The sequence below is a fragment of the Trachurus trachurus genome (genome assembly GCF_905171665.1).
Source record: "Trachurus trachurus genome assembly, chromosome: 22".
Classification (NCBI taxonomy): Eukaryota; Metazoa; Chordata; class Actinopteri; order Carangiformes; family Carangidae; genus Trachurus; species Trachurus trachurus.
In genome coordinates, this window is record NC_139907.1 from 3,775,387 (window position 1) to 3,803,239 (window position 27,853).

A 27,853-nucleotide genomic window follows, 5' to 3' on the forward strand; every position below is an offset into this window, starting at 1 on the left:
AACCCAGTAAATAAAAGCGATTCAGCGTCTGGGCTTTATCACAAAACAGGTTTAATTTAATATCTCTTTATTTTTTAAAATAATTAAACATTTGTATTTCTCCAACCCTTTTTTATCTTTTTTTCAGTTTTTAAATCATATTATTTCTGGGCCATTCTAAAGCACACATTAATTCTGCCAGGGAGGAGGAAGAGGAGGAGGAGGAGGAAGAGGAGGAGTGGGAGATTTCACAACAGGGGCCGAGTGATTTTGCTCCGTGCCTTCCCTCCATCCCTCCATCCTCCCTCATCCCCCCTCATCCCTCCCTCCCCCTGCTTTCCTACCTGCCCACACCCGTTACCCTCTAAACCCCCTCCCAACCCTCCCCCAACTAAAAAAAATATATCCAATGGTCAAAAGAAACTTCAGCAAGAAAGAAAAAAAATATCCAAAATGAGATAAAAACCAAGAATAAGGAGGGAGGAGGAGTGAGAGACGAGGAAAATAAAGAAAAACAACAAAAAACAGACTAAAAAGAAGAGGGGTGAGGGGGTGAGAGGTGGGGGAGGTGGAGGAGGGGTGAGGGAGAGGGAGGGGGGGAGAAACACTATCATAAATACCAGGAAGTCTTCTTCCATAATACCTCTTTATATACTGGATAACTCCTCTCCACAGTTTTCCTAAGCAAAAAAAACAAAGGCTAAATTACTACAAGATACAAGATTATCAGTGTACTGCATTCAATAACAATGTACAGGGTCGTCAGTCTGTCCTTTCTTTTTTGTGTCACTGTCGCTGTAATAATAATAATAATAATAATACTGTGAAGTCGACCGACGCCGTGCCTCCTCCTCCTCACCCCCCCGACACAGGAGACACTCGTCCGTTTCACTTCACAACATGAGGAAGGTTTTTTGGCGCTTTTTCCTCTGAAGACTTTTGTTTTGTTAAGTTTTGTATGTTTGTTTGTCGTTTTATTTTGAAAAAGTCCCCGTTATGGCCGGAGGGTACCAGTGCCAGACTGATACCAGGGAGACCTGGTAGTATGGTTGGGTTGGTAGATCAGGAGGGAAGGAGGGAGGAGAGGGAGGAAGGGGAGAAGAGGAGGAGGAGGAGGAGAGTGGGTGAGGTCAGAGAGAGAAGAAATGTAGAGGAGGAGAGAAATAAACGAGAGGTGAAACTCAGTCGTTCCACTGGAGGAAGAGGAAGAGGAGGAGGAGGAGGGAGCGAGTGCGTTTACATGTCAACAGTTCAGCATCTCTGAATTATTCATCGTCCACCTGCGTCGCCATGGAGACCAGAGGGAGGGGCAGCGACAGCGACAGCAGCCATCGGTAAAAAAAGAAAAGAAAAAAAAGAAAGAAGGTAAAAACTAAACAAGAGGAGCTCAGAGACGCAGGTTCTGGTTTTAATTCATGAAAACGAACCCGTTTGTAACGAGGAACACGAGGAAACATGTCGAAGCTTCGTTATGGCATTAAAAAAAAGAGAAAAAATCTGTTAGTGTTAAAAAAAAAAAAAAAGGAGCAAAAAATGCATGGATTTGTGTTTCCTGTTGTCTTTTTCCTTGTATTGCAGACTTTGAACTACATTTCCCATCATGCTTTGCTGGAGCAACAGTTGTCAGCTGCCAGTTCGTCTTAAAAGTTTTTTTTATCCGAATCACTTTAATTGACGTTTAGATAAAAAAAAAAAGTCCAAACTTTTCATTTCTGACAGATTTTATTTGTGATAAAATCAACTCTGTTAATTAAAGGAGCAGTTACTCAGATAAATGATACATTTAAAGGATTTAAGGTGGTAATTTGAATCGATAATTCTGCCTCCATGGCTCCACGGAGCTGCGGTTAAAATGTAAACGCACTCAGAAAGACGATTTGATTTGATTGTGTGGTTGGAGAGAGAAAGAGAAAGAGAGAAGAAAGTCCCTGTTGTTGGTTTTTCAATGTGTTTTTTGTTCAGTTTTTTTTGTTTCCCGTTTAAAACAGGAAGGAGGCCGGAGCGCAGGAGGAGGAGGAAGAGGAAGAGGAGGATGTGGTCCCATAGGAACCTTTGAGGAGGAAGAGGAGGGGGACAGAAATGACAGATGCACCATCGGAGGAAGGGAACAGAAACGTGGAGGCAACAGGAGGAAAAGCAAAGAGGAGAACCAGGAAAATAAAGTTACATACAGGACTGTACTGAAGACGGAGGAGAACGGGATGAAGAGTTAAAATCAATCTATCTTCTCTTTTTTTTGTCGTTTTTTTTTTGTTTTTCCAAGAGTTCATTCATGTCCTACAGTCCAAAAGTTTTTTTTGTTTTTTGTTGTAGTTGTTGCTGTTTAAATCCCCCTCCCACACAAGTCATTTTCTCATTTTCTATTTTTTTCGTTCTTTTTTTTTCTTTTATTATTATTATTGTCTTGTTTTTTTTTTCCGTTTGCAATAATATCAGTTTAAGGGAAAAAAAAAAAGAAAAAATAATTATTTACAGTGCTGTTGAAATAATGAAAACAGACGTGATGAATCTACTGTAAAGTAAGTCGCATAAACACAGGAGAAAAAAAAAAAAAAAAAAAAAAAACATAAGAAAGAAAAAAGAACAAAAAACAAAAAAACAAAACAATTAAGAAACCAGCGGCGCTCCGTGTCGATCCAGAGTCGATGGCCTTTATCGGGGAGTTGTCGGAGCTCTGGGCAAACATGGCTGATGTGGAGGAGGAGGAGGAGGAAGGGTCAGGATGGAGGGAGAGGGGGAGTCAGAGTGGGAGAGGAGGAGGAAGAGGAAGATGAGGAAGAGGAGGGGTGAGGGAGGGAGGTGGGCGGGGCAGAAGAGGGGAGCGCGGCGCTGTCTTCGTTAAGTTGGGATGATCCCGTCGCTCCTAAGGCCCCGCTTCAGCTCCAAGTCCTCCAGCTTCTTCCACAGCTCCTCCCGTTCCTTCTCCTTCTTCTTCTCACTGAAACACAACCAGGAGGAGGAGGTTAATGTCGTTACTGTAGTGTTTGATTTTTTATTTCAGTTTAGTTTCAGTCAGTTCAACAAGTGATGAAGCAGTTTTGGTTCAGTTTTTATTTTCGAGGAATCGACAAGTTTTTATTTTAGTTTTAGTTCCTCAGGTCTGTAGCGCTGCATTATGTAATCTAATACAGTTTCACCTCATGATGTAATAACGTTGCATGTTGTAATAGTCTGCCACATTTTGTAATAAAATTATCCCAGGTTCCATTCACTCTTCTCTCCCTGTGGGTCGTACTCCAAGTCGTCCCATGTTGAGCTGCAGCTTTAGACATCTCTAAGAAAACTAGAACTCAGCTCATGTTATCTGACTCTACTTTAGTTTCAGTTAGTTTTATATTGTTCATTGGAGTTTTTATTTAATTCTCATCATTTTTTATTTTTATTTCAGTTTACTAAATGTATTTTTCACTGCTAGTCTTAGTTTTATTCTTAGTGAACTATAATAACCCTGGTGGGAGCCATTCATCATGTTGCTGTCTGCTCCTCCCAACACTAGAGGGAGCTGTGTCATGATGAGACGCTTCTTCTCTACAGGCCCGAGGGTCCAGAGCAGCAGAGCTCATGATCAGTGGAGAGAGAGGAAACTAACTGTTCTTCACTGTTTTCACTAAATGTTGTGTATATTTTAGTTTCTTCAAGTTTCATCAGACTAAATGTACAAATCATTCAAATATCTATCCAGCATCTATTACTTTCATGGCATTAGCTCATTGTTTATTTGCACTACATGTGACTGTACAGTACAATCTGACCACTTTACCTTATTTATCTCATCTTATTTAACTTTCTTTTTTTTGCATTATTCTTACTCTTATTATTCTTAACTTATTATTCAGTTGTTGTACATCTTTTATGTGAGAGCTACACAAACTGTCAAACTCCTTGTATGTCTGCAACAGCTTTTATGGACTAAAGTTACACAGGAGAACAAGCTGCACTTTCTGCTATTTTACTTTTCCTCTTAAATTAATCAATTTAATTTAACTTATATGCACAGTGCACCAACATGTCGGCCTCAAATTTGCAGTTTATTGTTTTAATTTGTGTTTTTTTTCTCCATCCATCCATCCATCCATCCATCCGTGTTACAGGTGTCTGGTTTAATCCTCTGGGAACCTCATGGAAATTCATCCAATATTTATTCAGCAATGTCGATCATCATCCACAGAGCTGAACTTCTAACAGGACTCACAATAAATTATTATTTTATTATTTCTTTATGACTCTGAGGTTCAGTGGTTGTTGTTTTTTTTAGAGGTGATGAAGAGATTTACTGACGTTAAACTGATAAAATCGGAGCAGCAGAGACTCATCGCTGTAACATGAGCTGGTAACACAATCGGGTGAGGGAGGGGCTGAGAGAGGGGGATTATGGGAGATGTAGTCCCCTTCATTAAATCCACTGACTGTGTCACAGGCTGCTGCTATTCTATATATAGCTATATATCCTGAAGATGTTAGTACAGTAACAGTGATGATGATGGTGATGAAGGTGTCTTACCGCTGGCGGTCCGACTTGTAAGTGGCCGTGAGTTCATCGAATAAAGTACTGTTCATCTCCATGAAGGCCTTCAGGACGTTGTACACCAGCGCCACGATCGCCCTGAGGAGGAGGAGGAGGAGGAGGAGGAGGAGGGAGAGGGGGAGGAGGAGGAGAAGGGGGAGGGGCTTAGTGACATCACATCACGTGTGGACGAACTCACAGATACTGAGTTTTTGTAAAGAACCAGATGTTTTTTAAATAAAAGAGCAGATTTAGTAGAATTTAGCTTCACAGAATAAAGTTGCATTTTATAGAGGGATTATATGTTTACCAACAAATCAGGATGCGTGCGCAACCTGACTGCAGAAAGAACCGGTTGTCATGGTTACCTCTATGGATCTAGTGTAGTCAAAGCGGTGTTAGCTAGCGATGTTGTCAGCCTACTACAACAGTTTATCACCCACTGGTGTAGTGTGTGTTTTATACATAGACGGTTTTATAGTTTTATAACGGCAGGAAAAAAAAAAAAAACGTCAGGACGGAGGATCGAGTTTGTACCGCGGCAACAGAAACTCAGCCACGGGACAAGACACGGACTCTCACAGCACGGCGTCGGTCATCGGTAAAAACAACACTGCATCCCTAACGTTACCTACAGTTATTTAACAGAAAATCATGTTCAGGAAAATACTCACGATTACAAAACTCAGTGTCTGAGATGCTGCCTGGTCGGAGACGAGGGAAGAGGACGGACATGTCTAAAGTCTGAAACAACTGCATAACGTAACTGTAACGTTACGTGCATGGCTGAGTATGTACCGGTAATGTAAAACAATATCTTAACGTTAATTAATGTCAGCTTGCTTTCCATTAGTATGTGACCTCGTCTTCAGTCACTGTCGTAGTAAACATTTCACAACTCATTCGCTGCAGTTCTCCAGCTGTGCCTGTGAGCATCTAGCTTTATCACCATTCAAATCAACGTATCTAACACGTTATATTGCTCGAAATTAATCGCCAATGTACTATTTTCTCTCTCGTTTGCCTTGAAATGGGTGCGAGTTGACGCTATTCTGTAAATTTTGCGCGTTTTGTTATTTTTATCAAAACAATTAGTGCAACTAACAGCACAAAAAGACCTGATCACGGCTCTTGCTGCTCTCTTTCTGCAGGCGACATGCGCAGTAGAACGTCAGTGACGTAGGCTGGTAATCCCTCTATTCTGAAGGGCTCCTTTTAGCTAAAATAACTTAAAGGGATAGTTCAATATTTTGGCAAATTGGCCCATTGCCATAATCCCTATAGTCATAGCAGTAGGTTCGTTACCTTTAATTGTCGGTGCAAGCTGTTTTTAGAATGGTGGAGCAGAGCCGTGAGCTGCTCAGAGCTACGCTACGGAGGCTCATTATGGGATTTCTTGGTTTCCCTCATCAAACTCATCAAATACACAATCCAACAACTCCACAACGCTCTGGTGGACAAGTTGTGACCTGCACATTCACCACGCTATGAGATAATAACACAACTTTACCAGACAGAGTTGTTTTAGAGGGAAATTCATGCAAAACCGCTGATGCACGTTGCCTTCAGGGACAGTTTTTCATCAAGCAGTCTCTGTATTTACCTCTAAAACAACTCTGTCTGGTAACGTTGTGTTATTATCTCATAGTGTAGGATTGTGTTGTGTATTTGATGAGTTTGATGAGGGAAACCTAGAAATCCCATGAGCCTCCGTAGTGTAGCTCTGAGCAGCTCACGGCTCTGCTCCGCCGTTCTAAAAATAGCTTGCACCGACAATTAAAGGTAACGAACCTACTGCTATGACTATAGGGATTATTTGCCAAAATGTTGAACTCTCCCTTTAAGGTTCAAGGTCTTGTGTCGGGGTGGATAGAGACTCACGGGTTCCAGTGCTCTTTGGAGATCCTGTAGAGGCTGGCGAACATGATGGGCAGGATGACGCTGGAGTTCTCCTCGATCAGACTCATGATGTACTCGTTGTTCCAGTAGTAGAGAGCTCGCTCTGCCACCTGACGAGACACACACACAACACAGTCATCTCTGCCATTATAACCTCCAGTGTGTGTGTGTGTGTGTGTGTGTGTGTGTGTGTGTGTGTGTGTGTGTGTGTTCTAGTCTCACCTGGAAGTGTGGGCTGGAGACACATCTGGAGATCTGTTTGAAGAGCGGCTCCTGGATCTTGACGAACTGTGTGGGTTCGATGACGTCCAGGATCTCCTCCAGCTCGCCTAGAAACATCACCTGCAGCACGGAGGACAGCGTTAACACACACACTAAAACACACACACACAGAGGGAGAGTTTATATGAGTAAACAACACTCACCTCTTTTTGACTGCAGGTTTTTGGCCAGAACTTCAGTAAGCCTCTGATGACCTGAGGGAGGAGACGAGAAGAAGTTGTTCAGATTCAGATTCAAGTTCACTTTTTAAATTATTATTTCATTTCATTTCATTTCATAACCTTTATTTAAACTTGGAGATTTATTGAGGAGCAACCTCATTTACAATATAGCCGAGATGAAACACAGAACATATAAAGACAGAAGACAAAACAATTGAGACATACACAAATATTCAGACATAACAAACATACATAAGCATAACTAACAGGAGCAGTTAGAGGTCAAATGTGATGTAATTATGGATTTAAATTGCCCTATTGGTAAAAGTGAGGTAAGTTTCAGATGATTTTGCATAGAGTTCCAGGTTGAAGGTGCACAGTAGGAGAAGCTGGTCTTTCCAAGTTCGGATTATATATGAATATATATAAATATTACATTTTTCTTTGTTACAAACTCCTGAATAGTAACAAAAAGTTTGATATACACAAGAGTTGAAGAGGATCCAGAATAAATAAAAATATTACTACTACAATAAAAGCAAAATAAAATAAGATAAACGAGAATATGGATGAATAAAAATATATCATATAACAAACAATTAAAAACAAATCAGTTTGCAGGATTTATCCTCAGCCACTAACTCGTTATTCAGTGTCGTCTTAATACGTTTTTTTCGCTAAAGCCCTTGAACGCCTCACAGATGTTCAGGCTGAGTGTCACTGGGACGACTCAGCTCAACTTAATGACGACATGTGGAGGAGATGTGCTCGTTCAGGCCTCAATATACAGTATATAAGTATATGTATATATACAGTTAAGGTCAAAATTATTAGCCCCCATGCAACTTTTTAACATTTCCCTAAAATAATGCCCAATGTTAGCAATATTCATAAAATTTTATTTAGTAAATCATTCATCAATGATATGACCCCATTTTGGTACACTTTGGAATGTGAAATAAATATTCAAGATTTATTTATGAACAATTTGGTAAAAATTGAGATGGTCAAAATTATTAGCCCTCTATGGGATTTTTTGCTTGCTTTTTCTGCTAACTCGGTTTGAAACCACACCTGAGCAGTCAAAAAACACAAGATTTCCAAAACTTTGGAGCGCAAAATAATCAGAGATGTCAACAAGAAACCCTGGAGCTCTGCAAAGACGATTGTTGCTGAACTGGCTTCATCTGGACATGATGTTTCATGCAAGACTGTTGTGAGGGCTCTTCATCGTGGTGCATGCCCAAACAGCTCATGTGTAGTTTCATCAGACCAAAGCACAGACTTCCAAAACTCACCCTAATGTTTCAAATTGTCTCTGGCAAAGTTCAGTCCGACTTTGATGTGCTGCCGTGAGAGCAAAGGTGTTTTTCTTGGACGATGACCATTAAGTCCACCACGATGAAGATCCCTCACAACAGTCTTGCATGAAACATCATGTCCAGATGAAGCCAGTTCAGCAACAATCGTCTTTGCAGAGCTCCAGGGTTTCTTGTTGACATCTCTGATTATTTTGCGCTCCAAAGTTTTGAAAATCTTGTGTTTTTTGACTGCTCAGGTGTTGTTTCAAACCGAGTTAGCAGAAAAAGCAAGCAAAAAATCCCATAGAGGGCTAATAATTTTGACCATCTCAATTTTTACCAAATTGTTCATAAATAAATCTCGAATATTTATTTCACATTCCAAAGTGTACCAAAATGGGGTCATATCATTGATGAATGATTTACTAAATAAAATTTTATGAATATTGCTAACATTGGGCATTATTTTAGGGAAATGTTAAAAAGTTGCATGGGGGCTAATAATTTTGACCTTAACTGTATATATAAATTCTCCTCCTGATACTCACTGGTTCTGTTAATGTTGGGTCTTTCTCTAGGAACTGTACAATGCAATACGCCAACTGTAGAAGAGGAAACCACAGGTTAGAGGTGATGAGACTCACACACATTTACATCTTGAATCCAGCATTAGATCCACTGCTCATTATGTGTTTATGTTAAAAAAGAAGCTCATTTCTGTTCTAACATGCATGCGGACGATCTCACATGTTTGATTATCAATAGAAACACACAGCTGCTGAAGTGACCTGTTGGATTTTAACACTCTAATTTGCAAATAAATAAAATAACAAGGAGAGTGTGAAGGTTTAATTAGAGCTTCATCATATCAATTAATCCAACAGCAGCTCAGACTGAACAGAAATCTGTTTAAACTTCAAGTTTTAAAGAGTTCTGTTCTTAAATAAACCATAAAACACGGTTCAATAACTTTATGGATCAAGCAAAAAGTCAAATATCACAACTCTTAACTTCAGCTTCTGCATTTAAAAGTGTCCATATCTCATCCTTTTCACACAACTGTGCGACTCTGCAAGATTGTGCAGGTTTAAAGTTTCACAGCAACTTATTCCACATCGTCTCAAACGTCCTTTTCAAGTTCAAACATAAAGAAATCAGAAGCAGGAGGAAACAATAAAGTTTATACAAAAACAAAACAAACACACACACATAAAGAGCCAGTGTTGTTACCTGTGCGTGGAAGAGGGACAGACTCCTGACAGTGTGGAGGGGGATCAACACTTTGACCAGAAACTGTTTATGCTCCGCTTTCAGTGGCAGAGCGAAACCATTGATTATACTGAGAGAGAGAGAGAAAATATAAACATTAATTAAACATGAAGACATGAAAGAGTCTCATTGTGACCGTGGAGGATCAATGAACAGCAGACACACAGACACACAGACAGAGACACAGACGTCCGTGTGTTTGCAGCCTGAGCAGAAATAAAGAGATGAACTGAACTCCGTCTGTTTCATTCAGCTTTTTCAGCGGAGCTTCAGACTGCAGCAACACACTGAGGCAACAGCAGCACGCGATGTTTAAATGTGTTTGTTTGGTTCATTTCTGGCTCCTTCTCTCCTGTATTTCACTGTTTAACTGTCACTTTTCACTTTTCAAAATTTCTTTACCTTCACTTATAATGTACATTCTCACCGCACTAGACACAGTAATAATCTTACTCTCTATTTACCCTTCACCCGCACATCACACCATCAGTTTCATATGACTTATAGAGGTCCTATGTTTTGGAACGGACTACCTCCTTCACTAAGATCCATTTCTTCTTATTCACTTTTTAAAAAGCAGTTAAAAATACATCTCAACTTCTCTTGAATTTCCCGCTCTTTCCTCTCTCCATATCCCACATCCTTACTTTGTCTTTTTATGAGTTTAATTAATTAATTTTTTGTATATTATCTCTATTGTCTCTATTTGCTACCGAATCACTTTGCACTTTATTTCTTTATTTTTTTCTCATTTCTGTTCATTTTTGCTCATGTAACACTGATTATGTATGCACTTTATCTCTTTTTTTGTTATGTTTATTTGTTAGCCATTGAAATTTGTCTTGTTGTAATTTGTTATAGGGGTGGAACCTATGTACAAGCCAACCGGCTTCGTTCCCTCCTTGCACCATTGAAATTTGTGTGCTAAATAAATAAACTCTAAACTCTAACTCTTAATCTCATTTAATATTCATTTTCATTCATGTTTGAGCTTTAATAACTAAAAACTGAAGCTACTTCCTCCCTCCTGTGGTTTCATGTGTCTCTCCTCTCACCTACATCACTGTGTGTCCCAACATTTCTGGCCCTCGACCCAGTGAATCAAAGGTCCAATATTTTCCTCTAACTCAAACCAAGACTTGTTTTTTTATAATCAAGTCGTATCATAATATTAACGTAGGTGAGATGTTAAAAACATGACAAACTGTCAGAGTTGCTGAGTTTATGGATGAAACTTGTGACAGTTTCCATCTTGAATCTGAATCATCACTGGTTTGTTTCCATCTGTTGATGCAGATTAATAACAACCAGCTGTTTCAGCTTCGTTATGAACCTTTTTGTGTCTTTTAACGTTGTGAACCCAGGAATTAAGAGGAATAAAAAATCAGGCTTCATGTTATGTTTTTCTGCTACAAAAAAGAGTAGTAAGAGTTATTCACAAGGCAGGCAATAGGAATCCCTCAAATAGATTTTTTATTTCTGCAGGATTGTTGAAAATGGCCGATATAATAGAATTTCAGACCTTAAAAATAATGTTTAAAGCAAAGAACAGATCATTACCAGAACATTTACAAAACTTGTTTAAATTGGAGGAAGGGGACAACAGACTGAAGCTTGATTTTAAACATACCTTTGCAAGGCTAGGCTTAAAACAAATGTGTATTTCTGTTGCAGGTGTAAAAGTAGCTATGGCATTCACAAAGCAAGGAATTGAAAAGTTGTACAAGTATATCTCAGGTTAAGAAAATGTTTAAAAAAGAAAATATATGTAGAAGGAGAAAGAGAAAAAGAGGGGAAAAAAAGAAAAGATAGATAGACGAGTGGTGTCCACTGCTATTTTGTTTGTTTTCTTGTCACTACTATGTTTCATCATTTTTAATATTTTGAAACAGAGTATAATATTGGTGTTGGAGTAAGCCGATGTAACTATAACAACAGAGAGGGGCAGGTACTATACGTTTTCTTCATCCTGCTTCTTTTCATTCATAGTGACAATGTGTACATTATGTAAATATGTGAAACCATGTGAGAGAATGTACATACCATGAATGGAATAAATCAAAATGAAATGAAAAAACTCTGAAGGGATTATGCAGATGTGTTTCTGACATGTTTCATTTTAAGATCTAAAATAAGAGCAACGACTACAGTGGGAGAGAGGAGCCGCCGTGGGGCTGCAGAGCTGAGAAACTGTCTGTGTAAATCACACCTCTTTTCTCTTTAACGGATTAAGAACGTAGCCGAGCAGCAGAGAGGACGAATCTGGTTCTTATCTACGAGTCAAACTGAACCTGAACCTCTCGTATCAATCTGTGACTGGAGACGATCGGTATCTGTGCACGACAACAAGATGAAACATCCTCCATCCTCCATGCTGCTGCTGCTGCTGCTGCTGCTCCTCTCAGGTCAGTGTGTGTGTGTGTGTGTGTGTGTGTGTGTGTGTGTGTGCTCCACATACCTCCCCAGGATCTCCAGCAACTCAGCCACCCCGTTGAAGTGCTCCGTCTCATAAACAAAACTGCAGAGAAAGGAGAGGAGAAAAGTTCAACGGCTGAACAACGAAGTGAAAGCAGGTGATGGTTTAATTAACGTAAAGACTGGAAACTACGATAAAACAATGATTATTATTATGTTATTCATCAAGGGACAGGAGGTGGGAATAGAGTCTGAAACTCTGACGAGGAGGAAACCTCAGGTAGAAAACTGTTTCATACATATAACTAGAAAATTAATTTCCTGAGGGAAATACGTGTGAATGCTGAATGCAGCTGAACGTCATTGCTGAATTAGGAAGCTAAGTTGACAAATAGTGCTACAGTAAGTAATGATCTACATGCAAAGCCACGACCAAGCAGGAATCAAACCTTTACTCTGCCACTGGGCCACAGAAAACACACAGTAACATCAGTACACTGTGAAAAACCACAGCTGTTTGAATGCTAGCTGAAAGGCTTGTGAACTTTTTTAAAGTTGAATGGAGTGTGTATGTTAAATAAGGAATCAAACCAACAAGCAAAACATATATGTTTGTGTAATGTGTGAATAAAACACAGGAGCAGGAGTTATCTTTTCTAAAAACACTAAAACATTGTACTGAAGTGAATTGAACACCGTCAGATAAACAAAAACTGAAAACTACAGAAAATTAAATGCACTTTTTCCTTGAAAGCAGAAATAAAAGTCATGAGGGAAAAAAAGAATGTGTCTTTTTCTTTTCTCTTTTATATTATGTGTAATGTGTACTGCTGTTGAACTGTTTTTATGTTATTGGGACTACGGATGGAAATTATCATTTTGTTATAATCCGGCATATTTACATGTTATGTCCATTAATGTGCACTGTCCCATTCAAATAAACACATAAAGTAAAGTAAAGGAGACTCTTCATGAATCAGATCAGCCCATAAAAACATTATTATTTATGGCTCAGCAGCAGTGAAAAAGAGTTAAAAAGAGAATAAATTATACTTATAAATCAATAATAATCATTATTTTAGTCCTCTTCCACAGTCTTCATATTGTAAATGTTAAATAAGATGCAGCTTGAGTCGTCCACAACAAACGACTGGATATTCAACTGGAGAGTTTGTCATGTAAACACCAGAGAAGAAGCAACAACACAGGGACGTTGAACTCACCGTAGAAAAATATTATTGATCTGTTTTCGTATAAAAGCCCTCAGCCCCAGGAATTTGCCGTAGATTCTATGCAAGACTGTCTTCAGGTAGTCTCTCTCCCGAGGATCCTCGCTGTCGAACAACTCCAAGAGCTGCAGAGGAGGAAGAGAGAGAGGGGGGGGGGTTAGTTTAATGTCAGGACAGGAGAGTTTACAGAGACCGAAAATACAGATTTGTCGTCTTTTTGACTCACCTGTAGGACAAACTTCTGGTCTATGTACTTTTTGGCAATGCTGGGCTGGAATTCCTGACTCTCCAAGAACCGGATGAAGAACTCGTATACCAACTGGACAGAGGAGAAGAAGGAGAGAGGGGGAGATGGAGGAGGACAGAGAGAGTTGATGATAAAGTGTTAAAACATTTTAAAAAGTTAAGCAGGATTTCCTTTGATCAGCTCAGAGTTGTACAGTCAGACACCACAGGTTTAAATCCTCTATAGAAATAAAAACTATAATGATAATTAACTCCTCCATACTGGACTTCCTGCTGCACAACAACCAGCTGATCCATAGAAACAGAAGAAAAGGTGGTAAAACCCTTTAATCTACAGGCCGCTGATAATACGTGATAATGTCTAGAAATAACCTAGAAATAACAATTGATTGCATAGAAATTGACTTTTTTTTTTGTCAGAAATTGACTTTTTTTTGTCATTTTCTTAACAATTCATTGATTAATTAGTCATTAGTCAAAATTACAATTGCAGTGTCATGTTTTTCATAAAGACAAAAGTTTACACATGCGTTTCATGCTTTGACGTTGCAATTAACCGATATTTCTGGGCTATTTCTACGTAATCAATCGTTATTTCTTGGCGATATTTCTTTAATTATGAGGTTAATTAACGGCCTGTAAATTTAAGGGTTACCAAAAAGGTTCCTCTTAGAAACAAGAGCCTTCAACTGAACCCTGAACACACTGGACTGGACTGGACTGGACTGGACTGGACTGGACTGGAGGGGAAAAGGTCCAGGAGGTCAAAGGTCACGAGGGGGCGGAGCGGAAACAGCGAGGTGAGGAGACGGGATGTCTGAATGTGAGTGATGACTGTGTGTGTGGAGGGGGAGCGGGGTTAAAGATAAATATAAATATATATCTATTGTTTATGACTTTGGAGAAAGTTTGTGCGAATGAAACAACAAAAAAAAAAGAAAAGAAAAAAGAAAAGAAAGTGTTTTGTTTTTACCAGGAAGCTTCTCCTTGAGATTTGCATCTCATTTCTAAAGGAGTCCTGGGCAGCGGGCAGAGAAGGAGGAGGGGGGTGAGAGACCACAGAGCCGGGCTCTGGACCACCACCACAACCGGACCACAACCACAACCACAACCACAACAACACAACACAACACAAAACTAAACAAAAACCAGGAGCCATACAGACACACACTTTTTCTCTTATTTGCTATTTTAATGTTTGCACTGTTTGCTCGTTTTCTTATCATTGTTTTTACATCTATTCTATTTCTCTAACTAACTCTGTCCCCACGATGTGCAGCCCTTTGCTTTAGAAGTAAATCCAGACTCAACTCGTCTCCTACTTGAAAACAGTGCAACCGAACGGCACCTCAGGTTGGAGCTCCACTTGGTGAAGTCAGAGTAAAAAAAAATCTACCCCGACTTCACTGAGAATCAGCTGTGTGAGGTCTAGGGACGGGTACGATACTCGGTACGATACTCGGTACCATAACGGCACCGGTTCTGATGTAAACCGTAGTAACCAGACAGAAAGGCAACGCAGATTTCAGTGCTTCATTTCGGTGCCACTGAACTTTGAATTAGGCTCCGCCCCCTCAGGTCTGACACGTGTCGTCACATCAGTTTTTGTTGTGTGATACGAGCAGAGTTTTTTTTTTAATTGCCTGTTTATTTTGGCTGCAGCGGTGCAAAGTGTTATCACAGTTATGCACAACTCTTTATGTCATCAACTGATCCGTGGAGAGCCTGAACACAACGTGGCGCTGCAGCTGTAGCGTGTGTGTCTATGTGTTTTATAACATCAGCAAGAAAAAAATACTGATCGGCACAAGCTGCTGGTTTTGATACACTCCTGTTTTCATTATGATAATTATTATGGCAGTTTGTTGCAAATTTCATTTTATATTGGTGAATTTATTTCTTAGTCTTAGTTGTATTTACAGTATATCATTTAAATTAATATTCTGTTTAACTTGCACGTCACAAAATGCCTTAAAAATAAAAAAGGCACCTTTTTTGGACAAAGTTTGTATGTTTTCTATTCTTTAAGCACCGTTTAATTACCGGCACGGTTTCAAAAGTACCGTTTGGCAGCGGTATCGGATAAAACCTAAACGTTACCCATCCCTAGTGACGTCACACTACAAGCTGCACCCGCGCAGAACCACAACGTCAACGTTAAAACATCAATTAAAATGCTTTTAAATGCCAAAATACATTAAAGCGTTCTGTTTTTAATTGTTTTTGTGCCTTTGTCAGTTTTTTAAGGCCTTTTGTGAAGCTTTGAATGCAACGTTTGTCTCAGTCCGCCTTGTTCATGTTTTTCAACTGGGAGATTCAGAGTTGCGAGTTGTCTTGAACGCAGCATTAACTCCACATTACGACTGGAGGCGAGGGGGGAAACACACACACACACACACACGTCCACAGGTCATTAATTAACACAGTGTCTTGTTTGTTTAACACATACACAAACCCAGATGTCACGACGACGACAACCGGTGGAACTATTTCCTGATGGACAACAGGCGCAGTGACATCACCGTCCTGTTGTCGCAGCGAGGCTCAAAACATGTCACAATAATTATTTTCACCTTGTGATTCATCAGCCTGTTGATGCTCAGCTTCTCTACAGCTCCAAGTCTTTCAACATGTTTGTTTTATTCTTGCTGCCATTTTAATTTCTCATTCTGTATCTTTGATCAACTCTCCACATGTTGGAAAAAGCTAAATAAATAAACTTTGAATTGAATTAGACTCAATTTAGTTTATAGAAGACGTTTCGTTTTGTCCAAACAACTTTACAAACTCCAAAAACATCAGTTTAAACCCTGCTTCATCTTTGTTCATATTTGTTCAACAAATGCTTTCAAGCTGTTAATAATATATTTATTAATTTGAGAAGACTTGAATGTTAATTTTTTCACACTAATCAAGAATTCAAGCAATTTTCCAAACATTTCATACAAATTCAACATCCTTCTTATAAGTTCTACTTTTTAATCTTTTCATATTCTTCATATATTGTTTCATCTCTTCAAGATTGGTTCAGCAGTTTCTTTACTTAATTCAGCATTGTTTCAACAATTTAATCAGCTCATTCAGCTTCCAGCTTTCAGCATTCACCCGTATTTCCTTCAGGAAATGCATTCTCTAGTTTCTCATTTTGTATCTTTTATCCCTGTAAAGCATTTTGAACAACTCTCCACATGCTAAATAACTTTACAAATTCCAACAACATCAGTTTAAACCCTGAACATCCACTCTCTCGCTGCCATGTGGTGGAATTACATCTCGTTTTGTCTGGACAATTATACAAATCCCTAAAAAACATCAATTTAAAGATGAAAGCAAACATGAAAAAAAGTCTCTATATCGATATAAAAACACTTTATTTCTCATAAAAGTCGTCATTTTTCCATCTGTGTTTGTGTACCACTGAATCAAGACACCACATGTTAATGAATAAACACACACACACAGTAACACACACACACAGAGCTGTGGCACTGTGTTTACCTGTAAGTGCGGCCAGGAGGCCTCGAGCGTGGGCTCGTCCTCCTCGGGGTCAAACTCATTACTGTCACTGGGCGGAAGGGTCCGGAATATGTTGTGAGACACCTGGAGGGGACACACACACACACACACACACACACACAGAGACATGAGACATGAGTGTGTGTGAAGATGAGTGTGTTTTATCTCCTCCACATTAACAACGTGTTCAGAGGTCGAAACAAATCTTTGCTCTCAGGACTTCAGAGGTTTCACATCCAGCTGTTTCACACCCGACTGTTCCAATACTATATATAGTCTAGTAGGAAGGAGGGGTCCCAATGTATATAATACTAATTTATCTGCAAAAAGGTGTGTGTATAAGTGTGTCTGTGTGTATATAAGTGTGTGTTTACTCTCTACAGGCCCTAACTGTCTCTCCATCAGCTCCACCTCCTCCTGTTACTTTCCTCGACCTTCTCTCATAATAAACTGTAGTAAATGAAATCACAATGTTTGTATTCATTCTTTCATAAAAAATGTTGAAGTTTTAGATAATAACTGCACTGTGAATGTAATGTAACTGTCTTCACCTCTGTTCCACATTGTTTACTATCGTCCATCACTCAGGGACGACAGGTGAAAATCTAGTTTTTTACTTCTTCCTACTAAATATAATTCATACACTTTATCTGTTTTCTTTTTTGTGTGTGCGTTTCTTTGTTGTTGTTTGCTTTGTCTTCTGTGAGTTTCTTTTATACTACCTTACATGTACTATATTATGTATATATTATGCATTATATTTGACTTCACATAGACACTTCTTTGTCTGCATAAATTCTCTAATTTGACATTTTTGTTCACAATATATAAAATCTAAAGCCCAAAACTCCAGTGTGTGTGTGTGTTAGGGGTAGTGAAAAAAGTTGATTATTGATTAATCCTCCACTATTATTTTTTCTCCATCCATAACGTCCTGCTAGCTTCAGCTTTAGGACCGATAACACGGGACTAACTTTGACAAATGATCTTTATTATGTAGGAAAAAAACTCGAACTATGGACATTTTTTTTATGACAGTGAAAGACTATATGTAAAAATAAATAAATTAAAAATAATAATATAATTTGGACGACGACACTACACAAATATGAGGCGCTTTGAGGTCGAACTTAACAGTTTTTTAATGGAGCAATAAGTTTGTGGTGTATTTTGGTGACTGTTATTGTCAAATGGGAAATCAATAATCTGTAATAATCGGCAATAATCGGTTATTAATCGAATCAAAACCTCAATAATGGTAATTGAATCTAATCGTGTGTGTGTGTGTGTGTGTGTGTGTGTGTGTGTGTGTGTGTGTGTGTGTGTGTGTGTGTGTGTGTGTGTGTGTGTGTGTGTGTGTGTGTGACTGACCATTTTGACGACCTCGGGGTAGGCCTGCTCTGTCAGGTAGCCCCGGCTGACGGTCACGTAGTCCACCAGCTCGTTGAGCGTGGAGCGCTTGTACTCCTTCATCTTGAGGTCCGACAGCGTGTCCATGAAGTCAAAGACAGTACAGCACTGCTGCAGCTTCTTCAGGAACAGCTCCGGCTGCTCCGGCGCTGGCACGTCTGCACGCACAAAACAAACACACACACACAGAGAGAAAGAGAGAAAGAAAGAGAAGGAGGAAGAAGTTAAGTTGGTGCTGATTCACTTTGGAAGCTAAAAACAAGAAAAATGGCGGTTTCACCTCCTTTAATCACTCCTTTCTTTGTTACGCTCTACTTTTTGTTGTGTGTGTGTGTGTGTGTTTGCTCTTGTGCTGTTGATGTTGTTGTGTGTCTTTTGTTGTCTGGTTTTATAATTTAACGCTTAAGAGACAATGGACAAAGAAAGTCTTCACCTTCAGTCCAGTTCCTGACTCTTTGTTCACTTGTTATCACACAACACAACACAACACAACACAACACAACACAACACTAACTCTGCATCCTTAATATCTGGATGAAATCTTTGGAGTACAGACCGAAATAAATGATGGAAATCTAGTTGAACAAAACTCAAATTAAAAAAACTAATGTGTGCACTGAAAAAGGGAAACTGTCATTTAAAGGACAATTCCGGGCAAATTCAACTCGGGGCTGTATTTTCCTAACATTTTAGGTCTAAAAGAAGGAATCTGAAGATTTTCAGTTTAATTGCTCCTGTTTTTTTTTTCCTTCAATCCGCTCCCATTCATCGCTGCCGTGGCGATGCGGGGACAGACACAACTACCACAAAACAGGAGCAATTAAACTGAAAATCTTCAGATTCCTTCTTTTAGACCTAAAATGTTAGGAAAATACAGCCCGGAATTGTCCTTTAATGTTGAGAACCTGCTAATTTATTACTTTGCCATTTTTTTAATCAACATTTTATTCTAAATCCAGGAGCAATTTGACATTTTTGACTTTAGACTTTCACTTTCTGTTGCCGTTTGTCCTTTTTCCCTGATGCACTTGAACGCAGCAGCGTATTGATCCATATAAGGAGTTCATGAATGAACAGACAGATTAACAACAACAATATTTGATACAGAAAAAACAACAGGACGCTTCCTCCTCCTCGAGTGCAAAAACCGCCTCGTGTTACGTAGCGGCAGCCGGCAGGTGTGTTCGCCCTGTTCCCACGGCGACAGACGTGGAGGCGGAGGGTCGTACAGAGTTCACACCTGCAGGGAGACGCTCGCATTCACCCCCTCCTCCCCCCTCCTCCCCCCTCCTCGCCCCCGATCGCCACAACTCTGCCCTGATGTTCCCGTCCCGGCTGCAGGACCGGGGCCGTTGTTATGTAAGAGATAAGCTGCTGCTGCTGCACCAGTGACACTTTGTGTGTGTGTGTGTGTGTGTGTGTGTGTGTGTGTGTGTGTGTGTGTGTGTGTGTGTGTGTGTGTTTGGAAAATTACACTTCAAAGTCGTCATTTGTCATTTTGAATTCTGCGGCGCTGCACGTCGAGTCAGTCACACGCTGCATGTAAATGAGTGAGAAACTTCTTTTTCCCGGGGACAGTGAACTCATCGTCTCTTTCAGAGCCTTTTAAACACACTGTGAGTGAAACCGGTGATCAAACACTGGTTGGATTTATTTAATTGGTTAACTGTGTTCAAGCATCATCAACTCCTCTCTCAAACTGAGCAATTTTCCTGTAAATTTTTGAATGAAAATGATTCAATGATTAATCAAAACAAATAATCAGCAGCTTAATCGATTATAAAAAACGATCATTAGCTGCAGATTTCTAATCCAGGAATCTGCAGGGGAATTTTCTGAATGAAAAAACATTGTTTTCCCGTCTGTGTTTTTGCAGCAGATCAAAAATCAATTCCTCCAGCTGAGTTTTTAAATCCTTCTTCCTGGAGCTGCGACCCGTTCAAAGTGCCGTTTCCCGTTGCGGTGGGGAAACAAACAAACCAACCAACCAACCCGCGGGGCCGATCCCATCAAGCGCATTTAAAGTGATTATAGCAACATGTTTTGATCCAAATGCCACTGGTTACTCCCGACCTGCTGACCTGCAGCAGCTCAGCTCAGCTCGGCTCATTGAGGCTGCGTCCAACCAGGCCAGTCACAAACAAACAAACCCCCCAGAGTCTCCTCCTGGGTTCAATCCCCGCTCCACAAACGCTGCCACAACACCAGCGTCCTGCAGCTCAGGAAACATCTACTTCAACTGTAACTCAGTGCAGAGAAAGGGTTATTATAGGTCACTAACACTAAAACCAGCAGCGAAAAAAACTAGAAAAAGATAGCATTTCCTGCAGAAAATGCGTGTGAATGCTGAAAGCAGCTGAACGCTATTGCTGAAGCTATGCTGAATGAGCTGAAGAAATTGTTGAATTAATGCTAAATTAGCTGAATAAACTGCTATATAGCAATGTTGAAAAAGGCTAATGCTAAAGATGAAACATATAACTTGTAGTATGATATGAATGTCTTTGAAAAGGTAAAAAAGCAGTAGAAATGCTAAAGGGAGAAGAAAACATTGAAATCCTGCATGTTTAAGTGTAACGGTTGAATAGTGGAAATCTGCAGCTATTAACCTGACAGGAAGGAAAACTGATGAACCAGTGCTAACATAGCTGAAGCAATGGCTGAGAATAGATTAAAAAGTAGAAGATGTGAGATTTTGTATGAAATGGCGGGAAATTACTTAGCTTTCAGCATTCACACTAATAAAAACTGATGAGAACTAAATAAAAACTCCAATGACCAATATAAAACTAAACTGAATTGTAACATGAGCTTAGTTGTAGTTTTCTTAGAGATGTCTAAAGCTGCAGCTCAATATGGGACGACTTGGAGTACGACCCACAGGTAGATAAGAGTGAATGGAACCTGATGAGGACTGATGGGAACATTATGGGATGGATGCAACTAAAAGGGACAAACGTTCATCTTCAGAGGTCTGACAGAGGCTTTCTCCTAAAACCTTGTAGCGCCGCATTTTGTCATAAAATTCTTGAACGCAATATGTCATAAACTTTGCTGCATTTTGTAATAAGTTGTTACATAATGCACTGATTATTACATTTTTTTCATTAAAAAAAAAGTGGGTAATACTTTATTTTAAGGGGTCCTTGTTCCTGTGTATCTACCTAATTAATTACAGTGTAATTACCTATGTAACCGTATGTAATAACATGTACTTACATTGTAAATACATAGTGTATTTTGGTGTACTTACAGGTCCTTGTTACACTTGTAATAAGAAATGCTTGTGCAAAGAGAGAGGCCACTTTGGCATTTCTTATTACAAGTGTAACAAGGACCTGTAAGTACACCAAAATACACTATGTATTTACAATGTAAGTACATGTTATTACATACGGTTACATAGGTAATTACACTGTAATTAATTAGGTAGATACACAGGAACAAGGACCCCTTAAAATAAAGTGTTACCAAAAAGTGCAACAGCCGCATTTTGTAATAATTTGGTGCTTTATGTAACAACTTTTTACAAAATGCGGCAAAATTTATGACATTTGGCGTTCAGGAATTTTATTACAAAATGTGGCAGATTATTACAAAATGCAACGTTATTACATCATGAGGTGAAACTGTATTAGATTATTACATAATGCAGCGCTACAGACCTGAGAAACTAAAACTAAAATAAAAACTAAAACTGCTTCATCACTTGTTGAACTGACTAACTCACTCACTCACTGATCCAGATATCTACGACAAAGAGCCGACCTGAGAGGTGAGATCTGGATTCTCTGCACAGTTTTTATGAATTGATTGAATAAAAGCATCAAGAAAAAATGTGCAATACCTCATCAGTTTCAACAGCAGCTACAGACACAGTCACAAAATGATTATTACTATCATTATTTAAATCATAATAATTAATCTAAAAGCTACAGAGCCTGATGTTTTCCTCTGTGGAGACGAACAACACAGAGTTAAAAAAGTGTTGAGTTCACAGCTCGTTTCCTACTGCTACACTGGATGAATAAATCAGTTAAAAAAAACAAAAAAACATTTTAAGGGCTCAGTGTGTGTGTGTGTGTGTGTGTGTGTGTGTGCAGACAACGTGACACTCCCAAGCCCAAAGGCGAGTGGAGCCAATACAGAGTCTAAAAAATTAAAATAATATCACTCTGCACCGCAGCACACGCCTCATATGCATAGTACATACATTATGTATTGTGTGGAATGTGGACATGAAAATGTGTGTGTGTGTGTGTCTGTGTGTGCGTGTGTGCTTTCATGTTTAAACACTATGTGCAATGAAATATATAAATAATGAGAAAAAGATGAATAAAAGTGCATGAATGTAAATCTGCAGGACGGAGACAAGTCAGAGGTTCAACATTTTGGCAAATTGGCCCATTGCCATAATCGCTATAGTCATAGCAGTAGGTTCGTTACCCTTATTTGTCAGTGCAAGCTATTTTTAGAACGGCGGAGCAGAGCCGTGAGCTGCTCAGAGCTCTGGTGGACAAGTTGTGACCTGCACATTCACCACGCTATGAGATAATAACACAACGTTACCAGACAGAGTTGTTTTAGAGGGAAATACAGAGACTGCTTGATGAAAAACTGTCCCTGACAGGAACGTGCATCAGCTGTTTTGCATGAATTTCCCTCTAAAACAACTCTGTCTGGTAACGTTCTGTTATTATCTCATAGCGTGGTGAATGTGCAGGTCACAACTTGTCCACCAGAGCGTTGTGGAGTTGTTGGATTGTGTATTTGATGAGTTTGATGAGAGGAAACCAAGAAATCCCACTAGCCTCCGTAGCGTAGCTCTGAGCAGCTCATGGCTCTGCTCTGCCGTTCTAAAAAGCTTGCACCGACAATTAAAGGTAACGAACCTACTGCTATGACTATAGGGATTATGGCAATGGGCCAATTTGCCAAAATGTTGAACTATCCCTTTAAGTCTGTGTGTCTCCTCCCTGTACAGTAGTGTACAGTAGCTGTAGTTCATCACAGTAATCAGCAGCAGCAGCAGCTCCTCTGCTTCTATAGGAGCTGCTGCTGCTGCTGCTGCTGCATGTGAACGACGGCCTTAAAGGAAACTATTAATAGACAGATAATCACACAGGACGCTGTAATCCCTGTACAGAGACACAGGCAGGCTGACGACCAGAGAGTGTGTGTCTGTGTGTGTGTGAGAGAGAAAGAAAGAGAAAGAAAGAGAGAGGGAGAGACTCTGCTGCTGCTGTGTACATGAAAGTGTGTGTAACTGTACTTAAAGAGAGTGAAAGACTGTGTGTGTGTGGCCTAGAATAACCCAGAAACTACCCTTCATACGCATCAGCAGGGAAGAACCCTGGAGCTGAGCTGAAGTGCTTACACACACACACACACACACACACACACAGTAACACACAGTAACACACACACACGGGCACACCGAGCGGCCTGTGGAGCGAGGCCGTCACTCTTTAAGCTTTTCGACGCTCAGATCAAATCAGCGTCCGTTACTCACCGCTGCCTCTCGGCCTCTAATTGATAAGAACCACTTGATCTCCTTAATCAATAAAACTCTTTGCTGCTCCTCGACCTCGTCGTCCATCCCACTTCTAAACCAGAACGCCTCATTCATTAACAAACCTACCGGCCGTTCACCTGAGCTGCAGCTCATTCATACGACAGACTGCTTTATCGGCCATATTGATAACCGACTTTAAATTTATCAATAATACAGCATAAGATTCACACAGGTTCAATGTCATTACAGCGAAAAAACACCCAATAATAGCCCTTCAATAGACAAATATTGACATTATGAAGTATCTGTATATCAATCGGTCTAAAATGTTTCTTATTTTATCCAACGCCACAAATAAAATTCACGTTTCAGGTGCTAGAAATAAAGAGACTGATTATTAATCTACTTATCAATCTATTGTCTGAAGTTAAAAGCCAGTTGTTTATACAGGTGCATCTCAATAAATTAGAATATGATGGAAAAGTTAGGGTTAGGTTTTGCCAGTAGCTCAAGTCAAAGTATTGAGAGCATATAGATGGACATACTTTTCAGAAGGCCAATATTTCCTAATAAAAATGCTTTTTAAAATTGTTCTTTTGTAATATTCAATATTTTTGAGACACTGAATTTCAAGTCTTCATTAAATGTGACACCATAATCATTACAATTAAAAGAAATTACATAAATAAAAGACATGAAATGTTTCATTCTGTGTGTAATGGATCTATATAATGTATTAGAATTACTCACATAAATATACTTTTCCATCATATTCTAATGTATTGAGATGCAGAACGTATAAATCAAACATCTTTCATGAAATGAACGATGAAAACTCTCAACTTTTGCTTTTTTTGTTTTCTGACCCGGTTTGATTTTTGACCTCTGAGTCGAACACACATCACATCAGGGTGTTCAACGTTTTATTCATCTGCTTTAATACGAGCAGAACGGAAATACATATATACAAAGCCACAACAGTTGTCACAGCAACAAGCTTCTTCCAAACCAAGGAGGAGAGGACGACGCATCGTTAGTTAAGTGACATATTAGAGCAGCGAGCTCGTTAACAAACCTTCATCTGTTCACTCTGACGTCTTTAATCGTCCATAAACTCAGACAAACTGCCCGTATCACTGAGGCTTTCACTTTTCACCATCCATCTTTATCCTCAAATCCATTTAGCTGCTACAAATATCATCTTTTTTTTTTTTTTTTTTAATCCAGCAGCTACAGTGGAGTGGACGCTGGATGAGACGGGCTGACTGAGTGTCTGGCAGCCGGCGATCCGCTCTGTGTATAAACCCAGCATCATCTGGAGGATTATTATTATTATTAGTAGGGATGCACGATAACTTTTTATTGAAACCGATACGGATAACTTTCTGCTTCCAAAGGCCGATACGGATACGGATAACATACCTGGAGATAAGAAAGACAAGTGAGGACCTAAATACATCACATATCACATCAATACTTGACTCTTTAAATTAAGATATTCTATTAGCAAGCCTTTCAAACATTTGCTTAAAGATATCAAACAAAACTATTGGATATCTCAGATGAACATCTATTTAAATAAGGTGCATAACTTATTGATATAGGTGACTGTTCAGGTTTGAAGTATTAAAGCCCGCACTATTTTTCCCTCCTCATGTAACTTGCTTGGAACATTTATTACAAAAATCCAGCGAAATGTCGTCTTTATTACCGTCCCACATTACCGCCGTCATGTTCTCTGTTTACAAACGTTCCCAGTTCCCGAGCCGTTCTTCCGACCTTTTTATGTTCATATTTCTATGGTTTATGTGTAACATGGTGGGTACATAATGGGTAAAATACTGCGGATAAGATGTTGATATCAAGTCAAGCAACCTAAATTATGACCGAGTTGAGGAGTAGTTTTCCGACATGAGTGAGTATTCTACTATTCTGATAATTTTTTCAGTCAGAAAGTTGCTTTTCCGATTGTACTGACGCCACTTGAACGCAGCACTCACTGCAGGCCGCTCAGGTCTCATGTAGGAGTGGGAGCGCTTAATTATAATAACGTCAATAAACTGTTTGTTTCTAATATTTGATGAGCATCTATTGGCTTAGGGCATTATGGATTTAGTTGTAAAAGCCAATAAACTCTTCATCTTCATAAGGTGTTAGTATGTGTATTATGAAACTATGTTGAGGCTTAAACTATAAAAGTTGCATAAAACGTTCAGAAAAACATAATTTAATCGTTACTCGTGATCATTTGTATGGAAATTAACCGTTAACTCAACTTTCATGATTGTGACAGCCCTGTGTGTAGAAACAAAAAGACCAAAGAGGCAGACTCAAACAGCAATGACGCAAAAAAAACAATTTTATCTACTTATTGATCCGGATGTAGCAATAAATTCAGTTATTATTAGTCATTATATTACATTACCAAACAGCTCTGTGTTTGTCTGAGAGACGACCTGGATGTCGCGTCTGTGCTGCAGCGAGTTACAGCACGTTACATGAATTATAGTCAGATATATTTTGTGCATTTTAACTCCCAATAATTCAATTTTACTGTCTGGATGGATAATGTTGCAAAAAAAAAGTGATTTAATGCCGATTTTAACTGAAGACAAAATGCCACATAAGGAGTTTCAGCTGATGCAGAACAAAGGAACATGAATCTGATTCATTCACATGGGATTGTTGTGGTAAAGGACACTTTGAGGAGCTCATCTGATAACTGAATGATCATTTTTAGTCAATTTTAAAGCAAATATTTTTAAGTTTTAGTTCAAGTTTGTAACATCACTGTCTCCTGGATATTTGCAGACAAAATCGTCTCATTCATTTTCACTCTTGAAGAGAGGATGTGACCCGTTTTATCTGCTGCACGACTCAGACTCAGAGCAGAGCAGCTCCCTGTCTATATAAAAACATGTAGTGGAGCAGATTTGATGCCGGTGGTTCTAGGAAGTCGAGCGATAAGCAATGGAGGGAGGACGACCTGTTGACACGGGGTCGCCGCTCTATAAAGGCATCACTGTTCCTGCTGCAGCGAAGCCGGCTCATATCAACACGACTATTCTGAGATACTTTATGAGCGGCCGGTGGAAACACTGAAGCTCTGCTCTGGTTTCAGCCCGTCTCCTCCGTCGAAGAAGAAGGAGGAGGAGGAGGAGGAGGAGGAGGAGGAGGAGAGACTCTCATCTGGGCTCCCCTGGCAGAGGAAGAGAGAAGTCGCTGCTGCTTAATTAATGGTGGAAAAAAGCTTAACGACTCAGCGCAGAGAGAGAGAGATGGCTCGCCACAGGAACTCCTTTAAGTTCTTCTAATTACATAACAGCGTGGATCTACTGAAGACGGGGTCGCAGTCTGATGCATCCGTTTTCTAGAAAAGTATAAAGTGTAAAAATCTGTTGTTTTCATGTCTTTGCTTGTTTTGATGATGATGATGATGATGGTGTTTAGTGTCTCTAAGTCTCAAATGTGAAGTCTAATTAGAAAAGCATGGATTCTGCTGCAGGAGATGATTGCACTCTGGGAAAAAAACTAACAAACACAAACAAAAAGCACAAAAAGCATGGAGCGAGTCTCTTCCAGAAGGAGTAAAAACATGAAACTGGCAGCGCAAACTCACAACACACACACACACACACAATGAGGGAGATTTTCAAAACAAACACAGTTGTGGTTTCACAGTGAATCAGTCCAGAGGTGGAACAGCTGTGATCTGAACCCAGACGAACAGCCACCATGTGGGTGATCTGCTCACTAACTAACGACTGCAGTGTGGTTGTTTTAATGAACACTGCATGTTACTTCAGTGGCTCAACCCCCCCCCCCCCCCCCCCCCAAAACATGCATCCAGTAATAGTAGGAAGCAACAGGAGAGAAAACAGTGAAAACAACACTTCAGTGTCGGGATGTCACAATAACTTGTTTTCATAATTAACCGTGGTTTTAAACGCCACAATTGATTAATCACATGACTCCTAAATACCGGCACTTTCCAAAAAAGATTATGTTGGAACCATATAAGGCAAAATAAAGCAGCAAAATAAAGGTAAATGCACAGATACCAGTGTTTCCCATACATTCATTTATTAAATTACGTCCACCGTCCGATAGATTTTTCAGCTTTTTGG

At 39.5% G+C, this 27,853-nt stretch overlaps 1 protein-coding gene across 7 annotated transcripts in view; it reads right to left on the reverse strand.

Moving 5' to 3' along the window:
- Nucleotides 1–752: 752 nt before the first annotated feature.
- The window catches only part of ppp2r5eb (protein phosphatase 2, regulatory subunit B', epsilon isoform b), a 64,265-nt gene continuing 37,164 nt past the window's right edge, over nt 753–27,853 (reverse strand). For all 7 annotated transcript variants that reach the window (XM_083998817.1, XM_083998818.1, XM_083998816.1 and 4 more), the window contains 12 exons: nt 18,173–18,369; nt 16,784–16,885; nt 13,266–13,358; nt 13,034–13,164; nt 11,854–11,913; nt 9,357–9,465; nt 8,675–8,728; nt 6,808–6,858; nt 6,605–6,724; nt 6,365–6,492; nt 4,481–4,582; nt 753–2,917 (listed from right to left, as the gene is read on the reverse strand). In XM_083998817.1, coding sequence (XP_083854943.1) covers nt 2,818–2,917; nt 4,481–4,582; nt 6,365–6,492; nt 6,605–6,724; nt 6,808–6,858; nt 8,675–8,728; nt 9,357–9,465; nt 11,854–11,913; nt 13,034–13,164; nt 13,266–13,358; nt 16,784–16,885; nt 18,173–18,369 — 1,247 coding nt within the window. In that variant the 3' untranslated portion in view covers nt 753–2,817. The remainder of the gene's footprint in view (nt 2,918–4,480; nt 4,583–6,364; nt 6,493–6,604; nt 6,725–6,807; nt 6,859–8,674; nt 8,729–9,356; nt 9,466–11,853; nt 11,914–13,033; nt 13,165–13,265; nt 13,359–16,783; nt 16,886–18,172; nt 18,370–27,853) is intronic.